At 41.5% G+C, this 20956-nt stretch overlaps 1 protein-coding gene across 4 annotated transcripts; it reads right to left on the reverse strand.

The window, feature by feature from the left end:
• Positions 1-340: 340 nt before the first annotated feature.
• On the reverse strand, positions 341-19020 carry zswim7 (zinc finger, SWIM-type containing 7). Of its 4 annotated transcripts, none has more exons than XM_048238093.1 (6): positions 18666-19018; positions 18248-18269; positions 17257-17359; positions 7296-7400; positions 3236-3310; positions 341-1082 (listed from the first exon to the last, which is right to left on the reverse strand). In XM_048238093.1, the coding sequence occupies exons 1-6, from the start codon at positions 18742-18744 to the stop codon at positions 966-968; spliced, it is 501 nt and encodes a 166-aa protein (XP_048094050.1). In that variant the 5' UTR covers positions 18745-19018; the 3' UTR covers positions 341-965. The 4 variants fall into 4 exon arrangements, 3 of the variants coding, with proteins under 3 accessions (XP_048094050.1, XP_048094052.1, XP_048094051.1); XR_007192971.1 differs by having other exon boundaries at positions 937-1082; positions 3163-3354; positions 18666-19019; XM_048238094.1 differs by having other exon boundaries at positions 937-1082; positions 3163-3310; positions 18666-19020.
• Between the last annotated feature and the right edge of the window lie 1936 nt (positions 19021-20956).

Consider the following 20956-nt stretch of genomic DNA (forward strand, 5'->3'; position numbering starts at 1 on the left):
TTAATTATGATTGGCTGAATTGCATTTAATGCCGTTGTAAAGCCCAGCACAAGCTTGGCAACCATTCTGATAGAAGAAATATACTTCTTGGCAGAAGAATGATTATCTATGAATAAATCGTTATACTTCTCGTTTCTAGGCATCTATTTTATGAAATCTTGCCAGGTATATGTAGTAACCCTTCCCCTTAGCGGTTCCCACTTCCCCTTAACGGTTCTAAAATCAGTGGAACCTACGGCCTCTCTGTGCTTATTGTTTGAATATGTCTGCATTGTGTAAGGTTAATTGACAATATAAGATATTAATGTGGACTTGCACATTAATCAAAAATTTGGCATGAAAATGTCAAAAATGTTTATTGTAAAATGTAAGACCTTTGAACAACAAGCAAGTTATACTGATCCCTATTAGCAATAACAGACTAGATTTCTTATTTTAAAATAAAGGGACACTACAAATACATACAAGGTAAGTTAACTGAAACAATACATTGCATACATGCTTTGACAAGGGATTAAATGGCTATTTTTTGGCTCAAACACACAGAGAATGCAAATCAGGCTTAACATCTGGTCACAAGAGGCTTCAAAGTGAAATTTGAAGCTGAGCTCATGTTTGAACAAAATTTGCAAAGCAGAAAATGAAAAGGAACACATGTAGTTTCATATAACCTACTGTATGAAAGCTGTATTTTACTGTTTTTGTCCACAGGGACCTCGCCGAAATGAACATATCCCTTTTTACTTTCACTTTCACTACTAGTTAGTTTTGACAGATGCTAAAGGTAATAAGGCTAAATCATCCTAGTTGCTGAACACAAAGCATCTTCCCCTCACTCGCCTGAACTGGCGAGTGTTTCAGCTATGTCTGACCTGTCTGGATGTCACTGTAGACTCTACAGGGCTGTCTATGGTATCCTTATTCATCTTTCATCTGTGTGGTTGTCCGGCGCTGGAGTCCGTCATCTATGAGTCAGTGTCCGCTTGACCTGCCAGTATTCGTGACATGTCCTGGTCGGACACTTGCTCATGTTGGGACAGCCCCATAGCCTGGCACAGGTAGGCAGCCAGAATGTGCTTACACTGAGGATGGAAAATGAGACAAGACAGCACAGGTCACCAGAGAGACACAGCACACAGGGGAGTAATGCAGTTAGCATGATGGAGAGGATCAAGCAATGTCCCATATCCACAAACAAAAACAGATGTGCTCCGCCACAACAGATCATCCCAACTGTTACATTCACATGTATTCATTATCAGACTCTTTTAGCCAAGGCAGAGACATAAAAGTTACTGTGTTGTGCTATTTAAATCATCAATGCTGTAGAGTCAGTAGATAGATAGATATCCTTTATTGATCCCCAAGGGGAAATTCAAGGTCAGGTCTCAGTAGCATACAGACATCACACACAACATGCACTAACATAAATAAAAGTATATAATACACAACTAAGCAATAAGGACAGTAGAAGATAAAGAATATACTAAAATACAAATTATACTAAATAACACTAAATCCAAATCAAGTCTAAAACAGTATCCACATACTGTGCATAAGGGTGATTATTGATCATTGATTAAGAAATGATGATGAGTATTGATCAAAAGACATGCAAACTCAATCACCTTCAACTAAACACTTCAAAGACCAAGGAGATGGTGGTGGATTTCCGCAGGTCTAAGCCCGCTCTGCTACCAGTCTCCATTGATGGGGTCAATGTGGAGGTGGTAAGCACCTACAACTATCTGTGTCTCCATCTGGACAATAAACTGGACTGGTCAGCCAACACTGATGCACTCTACAAGAAAGGACAGAGCAGGCTGTACTTCCTGAGGAGGCTGCGGTCCTTCAATGTGTGCAGCAAGCTCCTCAGGATGTTCTATCAGTCTGTTGTGGCCAGCGCCCTCTTCTATGCAGTGGTTTGCTGGGGAGGAAGCACAAAGAAGAAGGATGCTGGGCGACTTGACAGGCTGGTAAGGAAGGCTGGCTCTATAGTGGGAGCTGAACTAGAGTGCATCACTTCAATATCTGACAAAAGGACCCTAAACAAACTGATCAACATCTTGGACAATGAATGTCATCCACTCTACAGCACTATCAAAAAGCAAAAGAGCTTGATCAGCTGGAGACTTCGCTCACTGCCATGCACAACTGAAAGGCTGAGGAAGTCATTTGTTCCTAGGGCCATTGAACTGTTCAATGCCTCACTAAAGGGAAGAGGAGAGATAGACTTCTCTGCTTAGTCTGTCTGCCTCTCCACCCTCTCCATCTCCATGTTTTTTGAGTACTGACTGCCCACTACTGCTTACTACTGTTTTACTAATGTACACAGCCTAATGTTTTCACTACTTTTTTACTGCTACACTGTTTTTCATGCTATATTAGCACACATGATCAAGGGCAGGCTTCTGATACAATACTGAATGAATGAATGGCTATAACCCTATTACCTCAACCTGTTCTTGCACTGAAATAGTTTTTTTATTTTACCTTGTCTACATTATACTTTACTCTCCTAGTTGTCTATATTTTTTATGCTGGTCTCTAGACCTTCCTCTTGCACTGTTGGACTACTTTTTGCACCTTCACCATGACACTCACTTTCTTGAGCACCTTGCCAGGCACACATAACTAAGGACTATGGTTGAACTACTGTTTGCACCTTCACCATGACACTCACTCCCTTTAGCACCTCACCAGACCCGGCCCTGTCACTACAAGCGTCTTATGCTTGATCACCCTCAAGCACATTGGACTTTCTTAATTTAACTTATATAGTGTATTTAGTGTTTAGTTTTGTTAGTTTTCTTATCTTCTAATGTCTTTATTGTACAGTTGAGTTTAGTTATATGTTTATACTTATACTTATGTTTACCATTTCTGCTGTAAGTGCATGTTGTGTGTTATGTCTGTATGCTACTGAGACCCTTGAATTTCCCCTTGAGGATCAATAAAGTATCTATCTATCTATCAATCAATCTATCTATCTATCTATCTATCTATCTATCTATCTATCTATCTATCTATCTATCTATCTATCTATCTATCTATCTACTATCTATCTACTATCTATCTATCGATCCATCCTCAAGCATATAAGATGAAAAACTTGTATGGAAACATTTAAGTTGCTGGGTGAGTAAGCCACAACCCACTCAAGCATCCGTTTCTGTGTAAGTGAAGCCTTGTTTCCTGGAACACTGTCTGACATCAGGACACAGCAGACACTCACTAGTGACGACAAGCATCTGAACACCACCACTGTGCTGTGGCTGCCTCCTTTGCTTCTGAGCTGCTGTGATGGGCTCTGGGGCAGACAACAACAATTTGCCCATGGGGGGAACAAACAGCCTAAATGAAAGATTTTATGAGGATAGAAACTCAAATGTCAGTTTTAACAGGATGTTTGGTTTACCACACAGCACACACAGACAGACAGACACACACACACACAATGGCAGGCCCCTGGGTCTGAATATGGTGCTCGGGGATTGCTTAACCAAACAGGTAGCATTAGCTGCTTATTTTTGGTTCTCTGCCTTTGGCGCTTTAGCCTCCTGTGTCTAGGTGAACAGACCATAAACTAATCACAATAACCTAGCCAGAGTGATTATAACAAGCCGGTCAAAATTCAGCCATTTTGCCAAAGAAAATGTAGTGTTGCAACAGGCTGTTCCAACATTCTCCCCATAAACAAAACATTGCATTGACACATTTAACTTCTGCACTATAAAAAGACTCAGGGAAGGGAATTCATGAACAACCCAAGATCTACACCACATTGTCTGGATATAAAAGCATGACCGTCCAGGGGAGCTTCCCCTATACCAACACCACAGGTTTGTTTCAGCTGGGATCTTCCGCCCTTTCAGAAACATCACCACCCGAAGGCTCCAGGGACAGTTCTAGAATGTGACTATGTACAGTTGTACACCGTCTTTGAGATCAGTTCAGGCTACGATCCAGGGACATGCACAGATATTAGTAAATCATTTACTGCCTCTTAACTCATATTTATTGTTTCAGCAGTTCAAGCAGTTCAAGCATGGCAGGCAACTGAATTTCTGTTTTCATACTGGCATGAGTATTGAAGGACTACATCACACCCCTCAACAATATATTTGTTTAAACTCACCATTATTTTGCTATGACTTCATGATAATGACTCTGCGTCTAGTTGTTCTGTCTCTCCCACACAGCATACCGTATGAAAACATCCTCTAAATAGAGCTTTTTGACACATGAGGGTAATCTAAACCAGCTGGCCCCTGGCATAGTCGAGACACTGTGGTGATGCACTTCACACATACCTCCACACACAGAAGACACAAGCTCGAGCATCGAAAACACCAACAGTATCAGAACCACATGCTGCCAGGGGAAGGGGTCAAGCTTGATAGATTTATTAACGTTGTACACTATATTTCATTGTTATGACTGCAACAACTACTGCAGTTGTCAAGATGAGAGACCCACTGTTACAGCAACTGTGTAAAATAAGAAAAAGGTTTATGCAGCATTCCATAACCTCTGGAACAGGCCATGTACATCAACAGTAAAACTGGGAACTGAGAAAAGGTTTCTCAATGTTTATGACGTCTGAGAAAAACGCGTGTTGAAAATCCAACACACCCTTATGAAGTTATCAAAGAAGAAAAGAGAACTAATGAGAGGGATTTACTGAACAGACTCCAAATGAGAACTGCACTAGCTGATGCAAGAGCCCCAACAGTGTCTTGCTCAGATCTCAGCTTGTGACTGTTGCAACCACAGAAACTCCGAGACACCTCTGCATTTCTCTGCTTTTTTAACACCTTCACAGAGCATCAGTGTTGCAGTGTTGTGCGCTTGTCACAAAATGGACAGAAAAATACAAAGTGTGATGAAAGGGCGTAGGAACACAAAAGGAAATCAGGTCTCTGTCCACCACAGGGCTCCTTTCCCTTTCTCCCAAAGATGACATAGAATGGATGAACGTGAGTGTTTTACCTTGTTCTCTGATGTTAACATAGAAGGTTATGGGTCATTCCACGTCAATTGAACCAGGGCCCACGCACTTAGGTCTCAAAAAATTCTGAAAAAATTACCAGGTGTACCTATGTTACCCAGGAGACACACTGTAAAATTACTCTTATGCAAGATCAATACTTTCCAAGATACAGCCAGTTTTACAGGGGGAGGGGGTGTCGATTTTGTTCGGGCTCTTTTTTTTGTCAAAGTTCACAAGCCCACAGCGCAAGAACTAAACCATGTAGGAGGCTCAAATTTTGCATGCTGGTACATAAATAGGAATAGTATGTAGCAAAATCGTCCGCGTTTGGTCTGGATAATCCTGCATGGTCATAGCTGTCCCTCAAAGTTGATACAAATTTTATTGGAGTTTTTGGCTGGGCTCTGTTTAAGCCTTCAGAAGACATATTTGTACTAAACATAGGCTCTTGATTTATTTTCCTTACTGAGATAAGTAGAAACACTCTCACAAAATGCAATGAACAGAAAATAAATCCCTTCAGGGTCTGAACAGCAGACCTCACAAGTCTGAAAAATCATTTTGGTTATCATTTTCAGAGCACCCAAACACCTTGTGGGAATATACAAAGATTTTTTAAATATTCTCCATGATCCCTTCTTTTTGAAAACACCAATTTGACTTGTCTTATGCAAATCTTTCCTTTTTATTTTCCACCCTGAACATGGGCAAAATGCCCCATTGACATCAATATGTTTTATATAGAGTCACCACACTGCCACCTGTGGTTGTATAGAGTAACCTGTGGTAGCTCTATACAAAACATATTGATGTCAATGGTGCATTTTGCCCATGTTCAGGGTGGAAAGTGAAAAAGAAAGATTTGCATAAGACAAGTCAAATTGGTGTTTTAAAAAAAGAAAAGATCATGGAGAATAAAGAAAAAAAATATTTAAAAAAATTTTTGTATATTCCCACAAGGTGTTTAGGAGCTCTGAAAATGAGAACCAAAATGATTTTTTAGACTTCTAAGGTCTGCTGTTCAGACCCTGAAGGAATTTATTTTCTGTTCATTGTTTTTTGAGAGTGTTTCTACTTATCTCAGTAAGGAAAATAAATCAAGAGCCTATGTTGAGTACAAATATGTCTTCTGAAGGCTAAAACAGAGCCCAGCCAAAAACTCCAATAAAATTTGTATCAACTTTGAGGGACAGCTATGACCATGCAGGATTATCCAGACCAAACGTGACGATTTTGCTACATACTATTCCTATTTATGTACCAGCATGCAAAATTTGAGCCTCCTACATGGTTTAGTTCTTGCGCTGTGGGCTTGTGAACTTTGACAAAAAAAAGAGCCCGAACAAAATCGACACCCCCTCCCCCTGTAAAACTGGCTGTATCTTGGAAAGTACTGATCTTACATAAGAGTAACTTTACAGTGTGTCTCCTGGGTAACATAGGTACACCTGGTAATTGTTTCAGAATTTTTTGAGACCTAAGTACGTGGGCCCTGGTTGAATTGACGTGGAATGACCCTTATGCGACTTTGGTCAGACAAAAACATGCTCATGTGCTATTCTACAAGCCCATTTACAACCGTATTATTAGGCTGGGGAATAAAATGACCAATTTTAGCAGATATCTAGAGTCCCCTCATGCTTATCTGGCAGCCACGTGAATAATTAAGTGAGCCAATCCCTCCTTGTTCAGCAAAGCCAAAGTGAAAACAGTTTTCCATTCTATGTTTGCTTTAAGATGGGTCTGGATTCCATGTACACATCTCAACACATCTATCTAGAAGTCATACAGCATGTCCATGTCCCCTCCCACCTGCACTCATGGGGTCCCAATTTGCATGTTGTCTATGAAGAAAGTTATTGTGCATGAACCATCATGTGGCACGAGAGAGCTTTTAGCCTACCCACCGATGTTTGTGCTAGGATCTTTCTCATGTAATTTGCAAATAGATGTTGCGTTATGTTGCAAGCTTCAGTTTCATTTTAGACTTTGCCTTTGCCCAGCTTTTAAGTTAGGGCTCATACTGCTTTGTGGCTAAACAGAGGGAACTGAAACCACACATAATCAAATGACATTTAAGATAAACAGGAGATAAACAAGTTTTTTTGCCTCTGGGGATTAGCAAATTCCTTTCAGACCAGGGGAACATTGCTGCAGCAAGGACGGCAAATGGTAGGAACGTTGTGAGGGTGGACAAAATGCTGTGCTGGCCCGCTCTGAACGCTGACCTAAAGGCCTGCAGGTGTGTACAGGTGTGTACAGCGCATGTGGGCAGGCAGGGAGGGATGGACAGGAGACTCACCAGCAGACTGGTGTTCCGCTTCAGCACCAGTATGGAGAAGGCCGGGCATGGGCAATAGTGACAGGAGGTGAAGCAGGTGTAGCGCTGACCTGAGCCCCCCATGACCTGACGGAGAGAATGAGACAAGATTAGAGTGAGACAGAGGGATGGATGAAAGTAAGTACGAGTACAAGAGGGAGAGGGAGAGGCATCTTCTGTTGATTACGCTTTGCTCTTTAGAGAGGGAGAGGGAGAGGAATCTTCTGTTGATTACGCTTTGCTCTTTAGAGAGGGAGAGGGAGAGGCGTCTTCTGTTGATTACGCTTTGCTCTTTATTGGCTTCAAAAAGCCACCTGTTTGCACAGCGCAGTTCCTACAGCTTGGTCTTGCCAACATTGAGACGTCAGGGTCACTCTCGTTAATGTCAAATCTGCCTTGTGCAGAGCCAACTCTGGCATTCCCTCTAGGGGGCCAAAGCCAAGTCTGAGAGTCAGTTTGCCCTTGACTTCACTGCGTGGGAAACCCCACAGCCTGACCAAACAGCCCGAGGACAGATACAGTGTGTGCCACTGCAGAGCTGGACAGCCCACAACACAAAAGCAACACTCTCCTGAGCTTGCTGCGCAGAGATGGAAATGAAACGACACATCTGAATTGGGAAGTTACACTTGAAGAAGTACTATACAGTGGCATGGAAATATACACCCAAATGTGTTCCAAAAATGTGACAGCCCGTTTGAATCCTGAGCAGAGAATTTGCAAAGCAAACCGTTTAATAGAAGAACATTCCTTGTTGTTTTTGTTTTTTTCCTAGTCCCTCAAATGTTCCTCTGATGCTGGAAATAGTCCACAGCCTGTGTCCAATTTATAGCTTGAGAATAGTGAATGCAACATGGAATGAAGAGGAGCCAGTTTTTGGTGCTTTTCATTTTCCAAGGACCTCTGCAGGGCACAGCAGCCAGCATGCTCCAAAACATTCAGAAAACACTTCCCAGACTAGGAATACCTCAGGAGTGAAACAAAAATAATGAGGAATACCAGCTCACATTACACGGAAGAAATAAAAAAAGCAGATTTCATGCTAGGAATATTTGGCTTTACTATGATAACCCAAGAAGAGGACACACGTGTCAATGACGAGCTACAGCATGTGCTTTGAGCTTCAGTGTGTGTGAATTATGTACTGGACCAAAGCGATCAAGCTGGAGTCAAAGGTCAGTTGTAACCATGCACTAAATGAAGGCCAGGTAGGGTGCAAAATTGATTAAGGAACATAATTTTTGTCTTCTATTTTGAGGGGACTTAAATCTTGTTTGGGTGGGGGAAGGCAACAGTAGTCCCATTCAGCCAATGACTCATGCAGACATTAACAGAGGAGATGGATTTGCCATCATCAACAGGACTAATGCCCTGCGTATGGGTGTCTGTGTGAGTGTGAGTGTGAGTGTGTGTGTGTGTGTGTGTGTGTGTGTGTGTGTGTGTGTGTGTGTGTGTGTGTGTGTGTGTGTGTGTGTGTGTGTGTGCGACGGCACTGGGCACTCCATTATCCCAAAGGAGACGCATTCACTGAGGCGGAACTTCACTAAATCACACTGAGCTGAACTCACTCCCACCTCCTCACCAAAGAAAAACCTACCACCAACCCAGTCTGTGTCAAAGTAACACTTCCTTGTAGATGAGTCACAAGAGCAATTAGGTGTGTGTGTGTGTGTGTGTGTGTAGTTTGTATAAAAGTAACAAAGGAGGGAAACTGCAGCATCTTCAGTCAGTGCCCACACCGCCCGCAGAGGTGAAGATGGAAGTCAGGAAGGACTGATCGAGACATGAGGTAATCACTCAGCCGTCCCAGGCGATATTGGGGGGCATATTTGTGACCCCATTACACAGTCCACAATCAGTGCCAATTCTCAGGTGATGAAGAGAGTGATGATGGGTAAGCTACAGGCACTTTGCATTATTAATCACAGTGTCCCAGCACCACTCCATCTTCATAGCTAGTTATCAGAACTGAAAGCAAATCACTGGGACATTCCATCTGATGGGCCAAGATGACTTGAGTCCAATTATTATGGGAAAGACAGAGAGTGAGTATAGCAATGATACAAAAGTAACATCACTATTTTTATAGTGACCTCCTCTTGAGTCCTCTTGAGATCTTTTGAGGCATGCACTTCAGATGAGCTTGCATCTCATCCATCATCTAAATAATGGTGATCATGCATACAGAGGTCGATCATCAACCAACTGTTGAGGACCTCTGGGATGTTAAGGATCTCTGAATTAGCCTTTGCTATATAAATGTTTGCCAAAATTACTTGTGCTGTTGGCCAGTCCATAGAAAATGTAGCATGAGAATCCAACACTTTGGCTATTGATAAGACATGTGAACCTAAGAGCCAATCAACCAATCCACACCAAAGCCAGGAAAAATCCAGGACTCTCTCTGGACATGCACCTTGAAATTATGCACCCCCCTTTTTTTTTAGGAGGTTTCAGACTAGTTTTCCGGGATTGCACGGCCGAAAGGAGTTGAGAATCTGCATTCCAGCTGGAGGGGATGCTTTTGGAATCAGAACCCTGGGGGTAAAGGAGCACAGCAAGCCTGGGGCCTCTCGGCAGCTGCCAAAGAAAACTCGCAGGAACAGCTCTATTCCATCTGTTCTGCAGTCGACAGAGGGGGATCCCCGAAGGACATGGGAAAGAGGAATAAAGGAAGTAGTGCGCAAGTACGATGAAGAAAGCACCACAAAACAGAATGACAAAACGCAGCATGCAATGCAAAAGCAGTGGTTTTTGCTGCACTCTATTTCGAGGGTGTGTTTTGGTCAGCTGAAACACTAGTGTACCATTATGAATCTTTTCTGCAGAAAGCATTCAGTGATGTGCACTTTGAGATCTGTTGACATAGACAGGAAACTATAAACCGCCAGTATAACAGGGAAAAGGGTTGGAAGAGGTTGGAGATGTCAGTGAAAGGAAACGGTGGCAGTAAGATGGTGGGAGGACTTTGTGAATCAGGGCTTTTAATTACCACATCAAATTATCAGCAGTTCATCAGCATCAGCTCCACAGGCCCTATTGATAGTTTTGTTTTTCATTAAAAGGCAGTCATAACTCTTCTTCTGTGTGTCATTGCTCTTGGCTGTATTCATATCACAGAGGCATCTTCAGGCAGCTTGCCACACGTCCCCTCTTGCCTCAGACACATGTTCCCCCTGGTTAAACCATCCCATACACTTTCTTTTCTTAATACGTTTTATTCCAATAGTTTCTAATAAATAATAGCATATCTCTCTCGATCATCAATAAGCTCTTGAAGACCCAATTCTTCCAAGGATACCTCTTCTCCTAACACTTTTAACAACCTAACACCTTTTTTTGCTGTTGTAGTGCACAATTTCTTTCTTTTTCCTTTTTTTGGCCCACCACGTCCTCCCCTCTCTTCGGAGGACAACTTTATTTTTAGTCTGGTTTAATTATACAAATGTTGACTGAAGCCGCTCCATGCAACCTCAAAGTGCAAAGGGCAAAAGTGGTGCAGACAGACGAAGAGACCATGTGGAGGACAGACAGACAAACAGACCGATGGACAATCAGACCGACAAAACAAATATACAGACAGACAGGAAAAGTGACAGACAGACAAACAGACGAACACATTTACCATACACCTCCTTCTTGTCCCTACCCTACCTCCTCCTTCTACCACTTTATCCTCCTACTACACTGTGACTAGTACTTATAATGTCTTCACTCCTACCCTCTAGTAATAGTATTGACTGATGCAGTAATTCCTACCAGAAGTCTCCTCTGCACTGTAGCTTAAATGTCATTCCTCATTCATTCAAGTCGCTTTGGATACAGTAATTTCCTGTGTATTAGCCGCATTGTGTATAAGCCGCAGGGCAGTGTTTTATGCAAGTTTTATGCAAAAACAAAACTATATTAATACCATATTAACTGTTCCCGTGTATTAACCTCATAGCTGAAGAAAGTTTGCAAAATCAATGTGTAATCCTCGGCTAATAGTTGGGAAATTACGGTAATAGCATCTACTAAATTAATAAATGCAAATGTAACAAACTAATCTGTTTAACATTCCATTCATCAATATACCTCAGAGACAGGAAGTGGACTGATAAAGGCTACCTGTTCCTCTACTGTAGCTCCCCACGGGTACCTAAAAGTAGCTTTCACTACAGTTCTGATGCTTCAACACCTCTAATTGCCCTCTTCCACTCAAGCACACTTAACAATGTTATGAGCTCCAGGAGGTCAAACTAGAAACCACCATATCTGTTGTCAACAACTGACAAGAATAGGGAAGGATGCCAAAACTTGAGAAATGTCTGTACCATGATGCAATGTTTCCCCAATAGAAAAATAAATTAGCTTGCTGGACCTAATTGACACTCTTAAGACACACTACTGCTTCAACTATGTTTCCAAGCCTCCTCCATTGCCTACATACATAAATACAAAACACATCTCACAGTAGACGGAGGACGTTCCTCAGAGATCTCTGGGTTACAAGAAGCAGCGACCATCTATCAGTAGGCTCACAGCTGTTCACAGCCCACCTCGCCCCAAGTTCAGCTCAGGTAGCAAGGCGACCACCGTGACAAAAACCTGGCATTATCTATGGGCAGAGAAAGGCCAGCGCATTCATTAATGTCAGCAAGCATGAGGTAGCAAGGCACAATAAGCTTCTGGGGAGAGATGCCACCATCCTCTGGATAGAATCAGGCTCAGTCAGCCTTCATTACCACAGCATTGCACTCTCAACTCAGAGCAGGACATTCAAGCTGACTGGCGATCACTGGTTTCAGCAAATCTCCCAGCCCAGAATTTTCTCATGAATTTTGTTGCCTTGATACACCACACTGCCTGGACTCTTAGGGCCTTAAGTCCAATGTGGAAGTGAAAGACTTTAATTACACTTACTGTCCTCATATAAGAGTATGTTTTAGAGGTACTTTACCACTAACCCCTGCGTTCACTTCCCCTAGTCCTAATATAGCTGCAAATGGCAGTGATCTGGGTTCAAGCAGTATGAAGCACCCCCTGTGGCAGAAGGGTGAGGGTAAGAAAGCAAGTGAGGGCTGTAGGAGGTCAGCTAACATTCTTCAAGTTGTAGAAGCCGTCAAAGTTATGATAGCAGATTGCTAATGTCTCTGTCCCCGCTCCCTCTTTCACTCACACACAGACAAAACTCCCTTTTAACCACTTTCCATAAATATGCAGTGTAAATAAATATGCACATACTACTATCATACTATATACAGAAGCCTTGTTTATAATAATGCAGTTATACCACTGCTTGGTTGAATTTCCGTTTACATGGATAAACACATATATTTCCTCGCGGGTTGGCCTTTCATTTATACAAAAAAGGAGGTTTTATCACTAAAAACAATAAACAATTACATTAAACAAGTTGGAGATGTGTGGAAACTCTTTTGCATGTAATCAGGGGGAAACAGCGTTTTTGCATTGTGACATGTTGTTCCCTCGTTTGTTTGAACTCTCTGATTGGCCACCTGTTTACTCGAGGGGTTTGCGACACCCTTCCCCGGCTGTTTTTTTTGACAGCGCAATAACTTTTAAAAACGAAAATGACGTTGCTCTAATTGGTTAGGTCTATCCAATTGAGTGCAGAGGCATTTCGCCCCTGTATTGGTTTAGGCTGTAAGTTGAAAAATTTGTTGATACATGGCAGAAGGAAGTTCTACTAACAAGACTGTTTTAGCAATCAAAAGGTGGACGTTATAGCAGTAAATTAGCACATCAAAAGTGTTGCAGCAGTGGTATAAGCGGGATAATGGACTACAGCGTCCGGGTATCAGAAACAAAACAAAATAGGTGGTAATGCCGTCACAACCCCATTCATTCCCCATTATTATTCAGGGACCTCCCAAGACAGATAATCGATACTGTACTTCACAATTTCCTTTAAACAAATACTGAGAGACAGAGAGAGAGAGGGGAAGAGAGAGAAGAGTGAACATTTTAAAAAGAAATGATGGAAGAGGAAGAGTTCAGCCTTTTAATTTCAATGTTTATCTTTTTAATTTCAGCAGACCCACCTTGCTCTCAAACAATTGCAAAACTAGGACATGAACATCACCTTCATGTTTCTTGGGCGTGTGATTCATGCATGGACAGGGAGTGCCTCAGTGAGCACTGTGACAATCAGATTTGGGAAGGTTAAAGACAGGGCCCCAGGGCAATTGGTCTTATTGGGCAGGTTGATCTTTACACAGCATGACATGTGAAATTACATATTAATGAAGGCCTTCCCAGCAGAGCCCGGTCAGCAGAATTCTCAAACCTTCAACTCCTTCTGCATGAACTATGCAGACTCTAAACTGAACATACCCAGATAAATGACCTTTGAAAGAGGATAAAAAGACAACGTAAAATATCTCTCTAAAAAAGCTCCCATACACACCCATAGATCATTTGAACATGTGATCTACTGTAAATGCTATACATTTTCACTCTTACCATTTTGTGAATAGGGTAATGTTCTAATGACGAAGAGGCTGACACTACAAACATATTATGGTAAGTCGCTTTGGACAAAAGTGCTAAGAAATATAAACATAAATACATCAATATAGAGATGTGAGAGATTAGATTATAAAGATTAGAATAGATCACAAAAAAACATACAAAGAGGTGAAAGTCCGGGCAAGGCACAGTTTGGCTAACCAAAGGCTAAATCTGTCACCACACCACATCTATGACTCAAAGAAAAGTTCTGCATGCATCTGGCAAGCTCACTTAGGTCAACAGAATAAAATCAAATATAGTAAAAACCTACTGAAATATATAACCAATATACACATACAAATATATATATATATATATATATATATATATATATATATATATAAATATACAACGGACACATGACAATGTTCCTTTTTTGACCAGTGTGGTCAATTCCCTTTTTCATAATGTGGTATGGTCTATCTGAAACAAGGCATGTCTAGACGTCTGAGGCACCACAGCACCATTGAAAGGTAGTACAGAAGGCACTTAGAGGAAATGAACACTCAATGGACACAGTTGACCAGAAACGCAAACGTCAACTGCCAATGCTCTGGCTTTTTGAAGTCCATTGTGGCTGTTAGGCCTACCTTGTATTTCAGAGATAATAAACAAACTTCAAAGAGGCTACTGAACGGGAAACATTGTGTAGTTATTAAATGCCATTGCCATGACTGAGTCATGAGTGTTCGTGATGAAAACTATTGCAACTCCAGAATTTATTCATTAGACATTCCTCATGACATGTTATTTTAGCGAGACCCTCTGAATGCCAGGAATAATGCACCCCCAAATCAGTTTTAAAAAAATCAGTCTTCACAAAGGAATCAAACAGTGTGCTGGAGTGACTTTGCTTGTCACATCCTACTACTTCCTTTTTACTCATTACAGAAATACACAGACACATAAAGAGAGAGCCAGATGAAGAGTGGGTGTTTACAGGAAACCACATGGGCTCTATATAGTGGAGTTCTGTCAGCAAATGATCTCCTAGCTGAAGGCCAAGACAGTAGCAAGAGGCGCAGTACCCCAAAAATGCTTCTGCAGGGTCAGGCTGTGTCATGCGGTCTCACGCTCAGCCTCTATTAGAGAGAGGAGGAGTGGTTAACTGTTGCTCAAGACAGTGAGATGGAACAACAGTGAGACCGAATAAACCTGACTCTACTGTGGTAGCTGAGGACTGCACAAATAAGAATACAAAATAACTGCTTACAACTCAGCCTAAGGTCCAAAAAAGGGTTCTGAGGAGACCGTTATGAGAGAGATTAAAATGGTTTGTCATTAAGATTGCTTGTGATGTCTGTAAAGCACTTTGAGTTGCATTTGTGCCAGAAAATGCACTATATATAAATAAACTTAATTTACTTACTAAACTTTGCTTACTTTGAAGGAAACATCACTTAGAGCACCTTCAATAACAACTGTTTCGAGCTGAGGTGTGAAGAGGGGAGCCACTTCAGCTTGTATAAAAAGTATTCGGAGTAAAAAAAAGTAAAAAAATATTCGGCCTGTGTGTCAACAAAGGTGATGAATCAAATTCTGCTATATTGTAAACCACGGGCAGGATTTAATGACTTCCACACGCATCATAACACACTTCATCAACAGATACACATATCATCAACACTAGAGGAGGGTAGTTGAACCCAATTGGCCCTGGGCCCCGGTGTGCACCCTCCTCATGCCTATGCCAGTCTTTTCGAAAGTATGACTGTCCATGCATGCCCACTTCTTTAATGCTACATTCTAGAGGGGTCAAGCGGAGAGAGAGAGAGAGAAAGACAGAAAGAGATAGGGAGAAAGAGAGAGAGAGAGGCCTGTCTCTTAGGCTACATCTACACTATGTCTTAATTATTTATTTTATTATTTGTTTTTGTTTGTTTGTTTGTTATCCATCTTGAATGTTTCACATGTTGTATGTTTCACATGTGACGGGTACACTGGCGATTACGCCGCTCCGTTAGGCATTTTTGTTATTTGTTTGTTTGGGTCTTGTGTGTGAAGCACTTTTGCTGCACTTTGTGCATAGAAAAAAATGCTCTTCATGTTTGTCTGTAAGCACTTTGTGCTCAATGCTTGAAAAGTGCTATATAAATTAGAGATTCACCGATAGATCGGCTGGTGACCGGAATCGGCCGATTTTCACGTGATCGGCCATGACCGGCGACCGGCCGGTCAGTCTGAGACATGCCGATTTTATGCCGGTCAAATACACTCGTGCGTCGCAATTGTAACAACACCCAGCTGAGTTTGCAAAGTTTGAAGAAGCTAGAAACCAGGCCAACACTCAGGGCTGGATGTAGGGCTACAAAGAAAGCGCTAATAGGCTAGTGAGTTTTTCTATGCAGCAAACGCTGTGCTTTACCATTGGCCTACTGCGTGGAATTTACTAAGCTGTCACTTCATTAGGCTACGTAAACATCGCTCATCACCGCCCGTCACTGCCGCTAATTGCGTGCCCACAGCTGAACCACAAGCCTGCTGAACGGAGATAAACGACTGCGATATTAAAAATAATCAAAGATGTCAACAAGCAGCGACATACAGTAGCCCTAGTAGTTCTACTCCACTGAAAAAAAAAAATACTCTAACTATTTACTGCACGTAGACTGCGGCTATGCCTTAAAATACCCTAGTCTAGCAGATTGAGAAGTGGATGTCGTGAAAGTGAACAAACGATAGCCTATTAGAAAGGCAAACAAACGTTAAAGTTGCTTTTGACATAGTAGCCTACAATGAAGAAAACTGATGCTCTGAATACTGAATCAGTCGTCTCTGAAAGTTTCTATAGCCTAATTGATGCATTTAACCGGAATTTGGATTTAATTTTTTCACCGCAAAACAGACGTGCACTGTTTTCATTTGGTGGAGCACCTAATCGCTATTAGCACTTCTCCCCTGTGTTTGCGTGATAGCCTAGGCTGCTACCACTTTTCCCTCGCTCTCCCATAAATTCATCAATGCATATGAAAATGTGTTACATGGTAGTATGTTCAAATGTATCATGAAAATTGTTCTTAAATCTTTAGTTGGATATTGTATGTGAGAAGCATAAAATGGGTGTTCCATAACTTCGCCCTCCCTTCCACATTAGACCATCGGATCAGCGTATCCGAAGTGGACCAATTTGGATCCGCTGGAGACCCGAACTCATTTTGCTCCACAGCCGTATCGGAAGAATACCTGCCATTATAATGTGAATTTCTATAAAGTATGCTGTCTTTTGCACCCAGACAGTAGCCTAAACTTGGCAAACATCCCATTTCCCCCCAGTTTTCAGATTTTATCTGATGGTTATTTATTCCCTTGTATCCATACTTATTGACTATGCGTTTGTCATGATTTTTAAGGCTTCCCAAACTGATAGGCTACAGTGTTTGTGGACGCAGATCGGATTTGATTCAGTGTAGTGTAGCAGAGGCCTTACCCGAAACACTCTTCTGCCACTAGGAGATGACACACAGGTCACAGAGCGCTGGTCCACAAGGTCCAAGGCCTGGAGGGCACAAGACCCAAATACATACCGCAACCTAAAAGAGACACAACACTGAACACTTGCTCCAATGCAAAAATAAACAAATAAACAGCTAAGATTGTCCACAATATTACCAAAATAGCAGAGAGCCAAAGTATGCCAAATGGGAAATAAGCCAAGTCTACATTATATTATCACTCAAACGGTTTGTTTTTTTGTTCATGTCCTGGTCTCACAGCAGAGAGATGAGTTATTTTTGTAGAGACACTGTTCATGTGGTCATCAGTTGTATTCGTATTCACAGGACAACACAAAATACTTCACTTAAACAACTTACAAGTCATGGCTGAGCCATCACTGGCAGACAGAGCAACTTTTAATTACAGTGGGACCAATAAACTAGTGTAAGACTGAGCTGTCTAAATAATATATACCATAAAATAGAGGTAATGAGGCAGTGACTGAGACACACACACACACACACACACACACACACCTCAAGGCAGGAAGTGGCTAGGTTATCTATGACTGTATACAGAAGACTATGCCCCAACCTCAACTTTCCCTAGTAAACCATATTTTGGGATTTCCATGACGTGAGCTGGCATTCAGCATGGCATCCCACACCTATAAACTGCAATTATTGTGGTGGGGTAATGATGGTAGAACTGATGGTAGTGTGTGTGTGTGTGTGTGTGTGTGTGTGTGTGTGTGTGTGTGTGTGTGTGTGAGAGAGAGAGAGAGGTGGAATGATGTGTCTCAATGTTTTCAAGAAGCTCCAAGGTTCAAGAAAAATAGTTTACACAGATTTTGATCCACGTGACTTAAAAACAAAGCACTTTCTGAGCCTGTGGTATTATCTGCCTCATCTAAACGTAGAGGTAAACAGCAGGATAACAGAGCACTGGGGGAGGTTTGTTTGTTTAATACAAGTGATACTCACGCAATGAGCAGATCATCAGGAACTAGGAAATAAAAACAGAACATGATTTAAATATAACCATTATTAAAAGATCAGACATATAATGTGCAAAATGAGCTTCCGCAGCAGTTCATCAGAGGGAATAAGCTTAGGTAAGTGGCTCCCCCCAGTGTCCAGTCCTTGTTTTTACAAACCTGGCCAGTTACTTAAATCTTCTAACGTTAATATATAGAATGAGTCAGTTACACCGTAGACCATTTTGGGAATTATCATGAGCCAGTAGGCTAAGTCCTACTCCAAGATTAAACAACTTCTCTTGGGCGCGTGTTTCAGAACAAGTGCAGAGCTGTAACTAAACTTGAGCCTAGTAGGCTAGGCAAAAGCAAACGTAAGTTCTCTTCTTACGTCCAAAGCACATTTCCATATTTTCCATACTCACGCTGAGCTCGTTCCTTGTAACTTTTTTCAATATCCTTTAGCAACTGTTCAGCAACAAAAGGAAAAATTGGGGATGACATATGACATATGTATGTATGGTCGTTGGTGTTTACGACGTTAACGTTAACGTTAGCTGGTTGTTGTGGTAGCTTCTACGTATCTGACGACGATAGCGAGTTTTGCGCTAGTGCTGCTTTTTAGCCATCTCAAATTAGTTAACTAATGTTAACGATTTATTCCTCTTTATTTACATGCAGTCGCCTACACCATAGATATTGCCTACACAGTTCTGTTCAAGTTAGGTTTCCCTCTTTGATAATCAGTACTACGGTGTCCGACCTAGTTCTAAATGCGTTTCCCGTTGTGCTCATTAGCCTACAGTGGTTCCTAAACTGGGGTCCGCGGACCCCTCTAGGGGTCGCCAGAGATTGCAGGGGACAATGTTGCCTGGGCTGAGGTTGTAAGGTTGCCAAAATTATATTTGCGCACATTAAATGTATAAAATCCCAATAACACAGCCAATTAGATAATCAAAATTCTGTATAATCCATAGTAAAACATATTTTTGCCCCATCTTTAAATTCATGTAGCTATTTATTACCTCTGACCTCTGAACTTATACGTTTGTAATTAATGACTTTATTATTTTTGTGTGTGCGGGTAGGGGGCCCTGGCTTGTCTTAGACACAGGCAAGTAGGCGGGTCAATATATGAAAAAAAAAACACCTAACCTCAAATAAATTGATACAAAAGGTTTTTCAACTGATTATATTACCTTTAGAGGTACTTAATAACATATTAAAAATCTAGTAAAATCTGACCCCAGTAAAGGGGTCATTTTCAAGATGGCGTCCAAGATGGCCACCAGAAGCTAATTTTGGCTATATCTGACACATTATTCAGCCGAGGAAAGTGTTTTTCGTGTTTTATCAGATTTAGAGGTCACTGATTTATATACGTCAGACTAAAGTATCAGTTCATCATTTTCAAAGACTTAGAATTTTCAAGATGGCGTCCAAGATGGCCACCGGAAGCTAATTTTGGCTATATCTGACGCATTTTTCAGCCTAGGAAAGTGTTTTTTGTGTTTAATCAGATTTAGCGGTCACTGAATCATATATGTCACACTAAAGTATCAGATCATCATTTTCAAAGACTTAGAATTTTCAAGATGGCGTCCAAGTCCAAAGGTCACTGATTCATATATGTCAGACTAAAGCAGTGTTTCTCAAACTTTTTCAGACCAAGGACCACTTAACTAATAAAAAGAAACTCACGGACCACTTAGCTAAAGATTAGATCTATTTCAACAGTACACAATAGGCCTACTCACTGAACCACCACCTTGCTTATTGTCTTTGCACCTTGCTTATTGTGTCAGAAGATTAATATGATTTAAACTGTCATATCTTACATAGGCAGTGTTGCAGAACTGTTTAGATTTACATACAAGTTGGTTCAATATGGCAAACAACTCATCTGTATTATATTTTACCACGTCTGCCCGCGGACCACTTGGGATAGCTTGCGGACCACCAGTGGTCCCCGGACCACACTTTGAGAAACACTGGACTAAAGTATCAGTTCATCATTTTCAAAGACTTGTCATTTTCAAGATGGCATCCAAGATGGCCACCAGAGGCTAATTTTGGCTATATCTGAAGCATTATTCAGCCTAGGAAAGTGTTTTTCATGTTTTATCAGATTAAGAGGTCACTGATGACTCTTCATCTCCACCTTTAGTGTTCTTATAGTAGGACCTGAGGATGCATGATGTTTTCTCTCTCAGTGTCACCATGCCTTCAAAACCTTTCCCTTCTGTGAAACATATGTCATTCCCGTACCGCTCCCTCAGTTTAGCTTTCAGATACTGATTACAGAATGGAATGGAATCAACCTTAATCAAATACTCTTTTATGTTAGATCTAAGTACAGAGACAGTCAACTGTTCTTAATTGTGTGCATTTCTGCAAGACACTCCGCTGTTCGTGTAGAAGATATGGATTACCTTGCACTGCTGCCTGTGGAACGTGTCAAAATGAACAATGTGACAATCCACACAAGTTCCTTTCAGAGGAGTCAGAGGCGCTATAGAGACAGAGTTGAAGCTGATTTCTTGGAGGGTGATCCAACACGAGTGTGGAAAGGACTCCGAACCATCACTGGCTTTGAAAGAAAGTCCCCTCCTATGATGAATGTGAGTAAAGCCCTCCCTGATGAACTTAACGCTTTATATGCTCGCTTTGACATGAAAAACACAGACCATATTGGACTAGCTGCAGCATGTGAAGC

Source organism: Alosa alosa, chromosome 2 (genome assembly GCF_017589495.1).
Source record: "Alosa alosa isolate M-15738 ecotype Scorff River chromosome 2, AALO_Geno_1.1, whole genome shotgun sequence".
Classification (NCBI taxonomy): Eukaryota; Metazoa; Chordata; class Actinopteri; order Clupeiformes; family Clupeidae; genus Alosa; species Alosa alosa.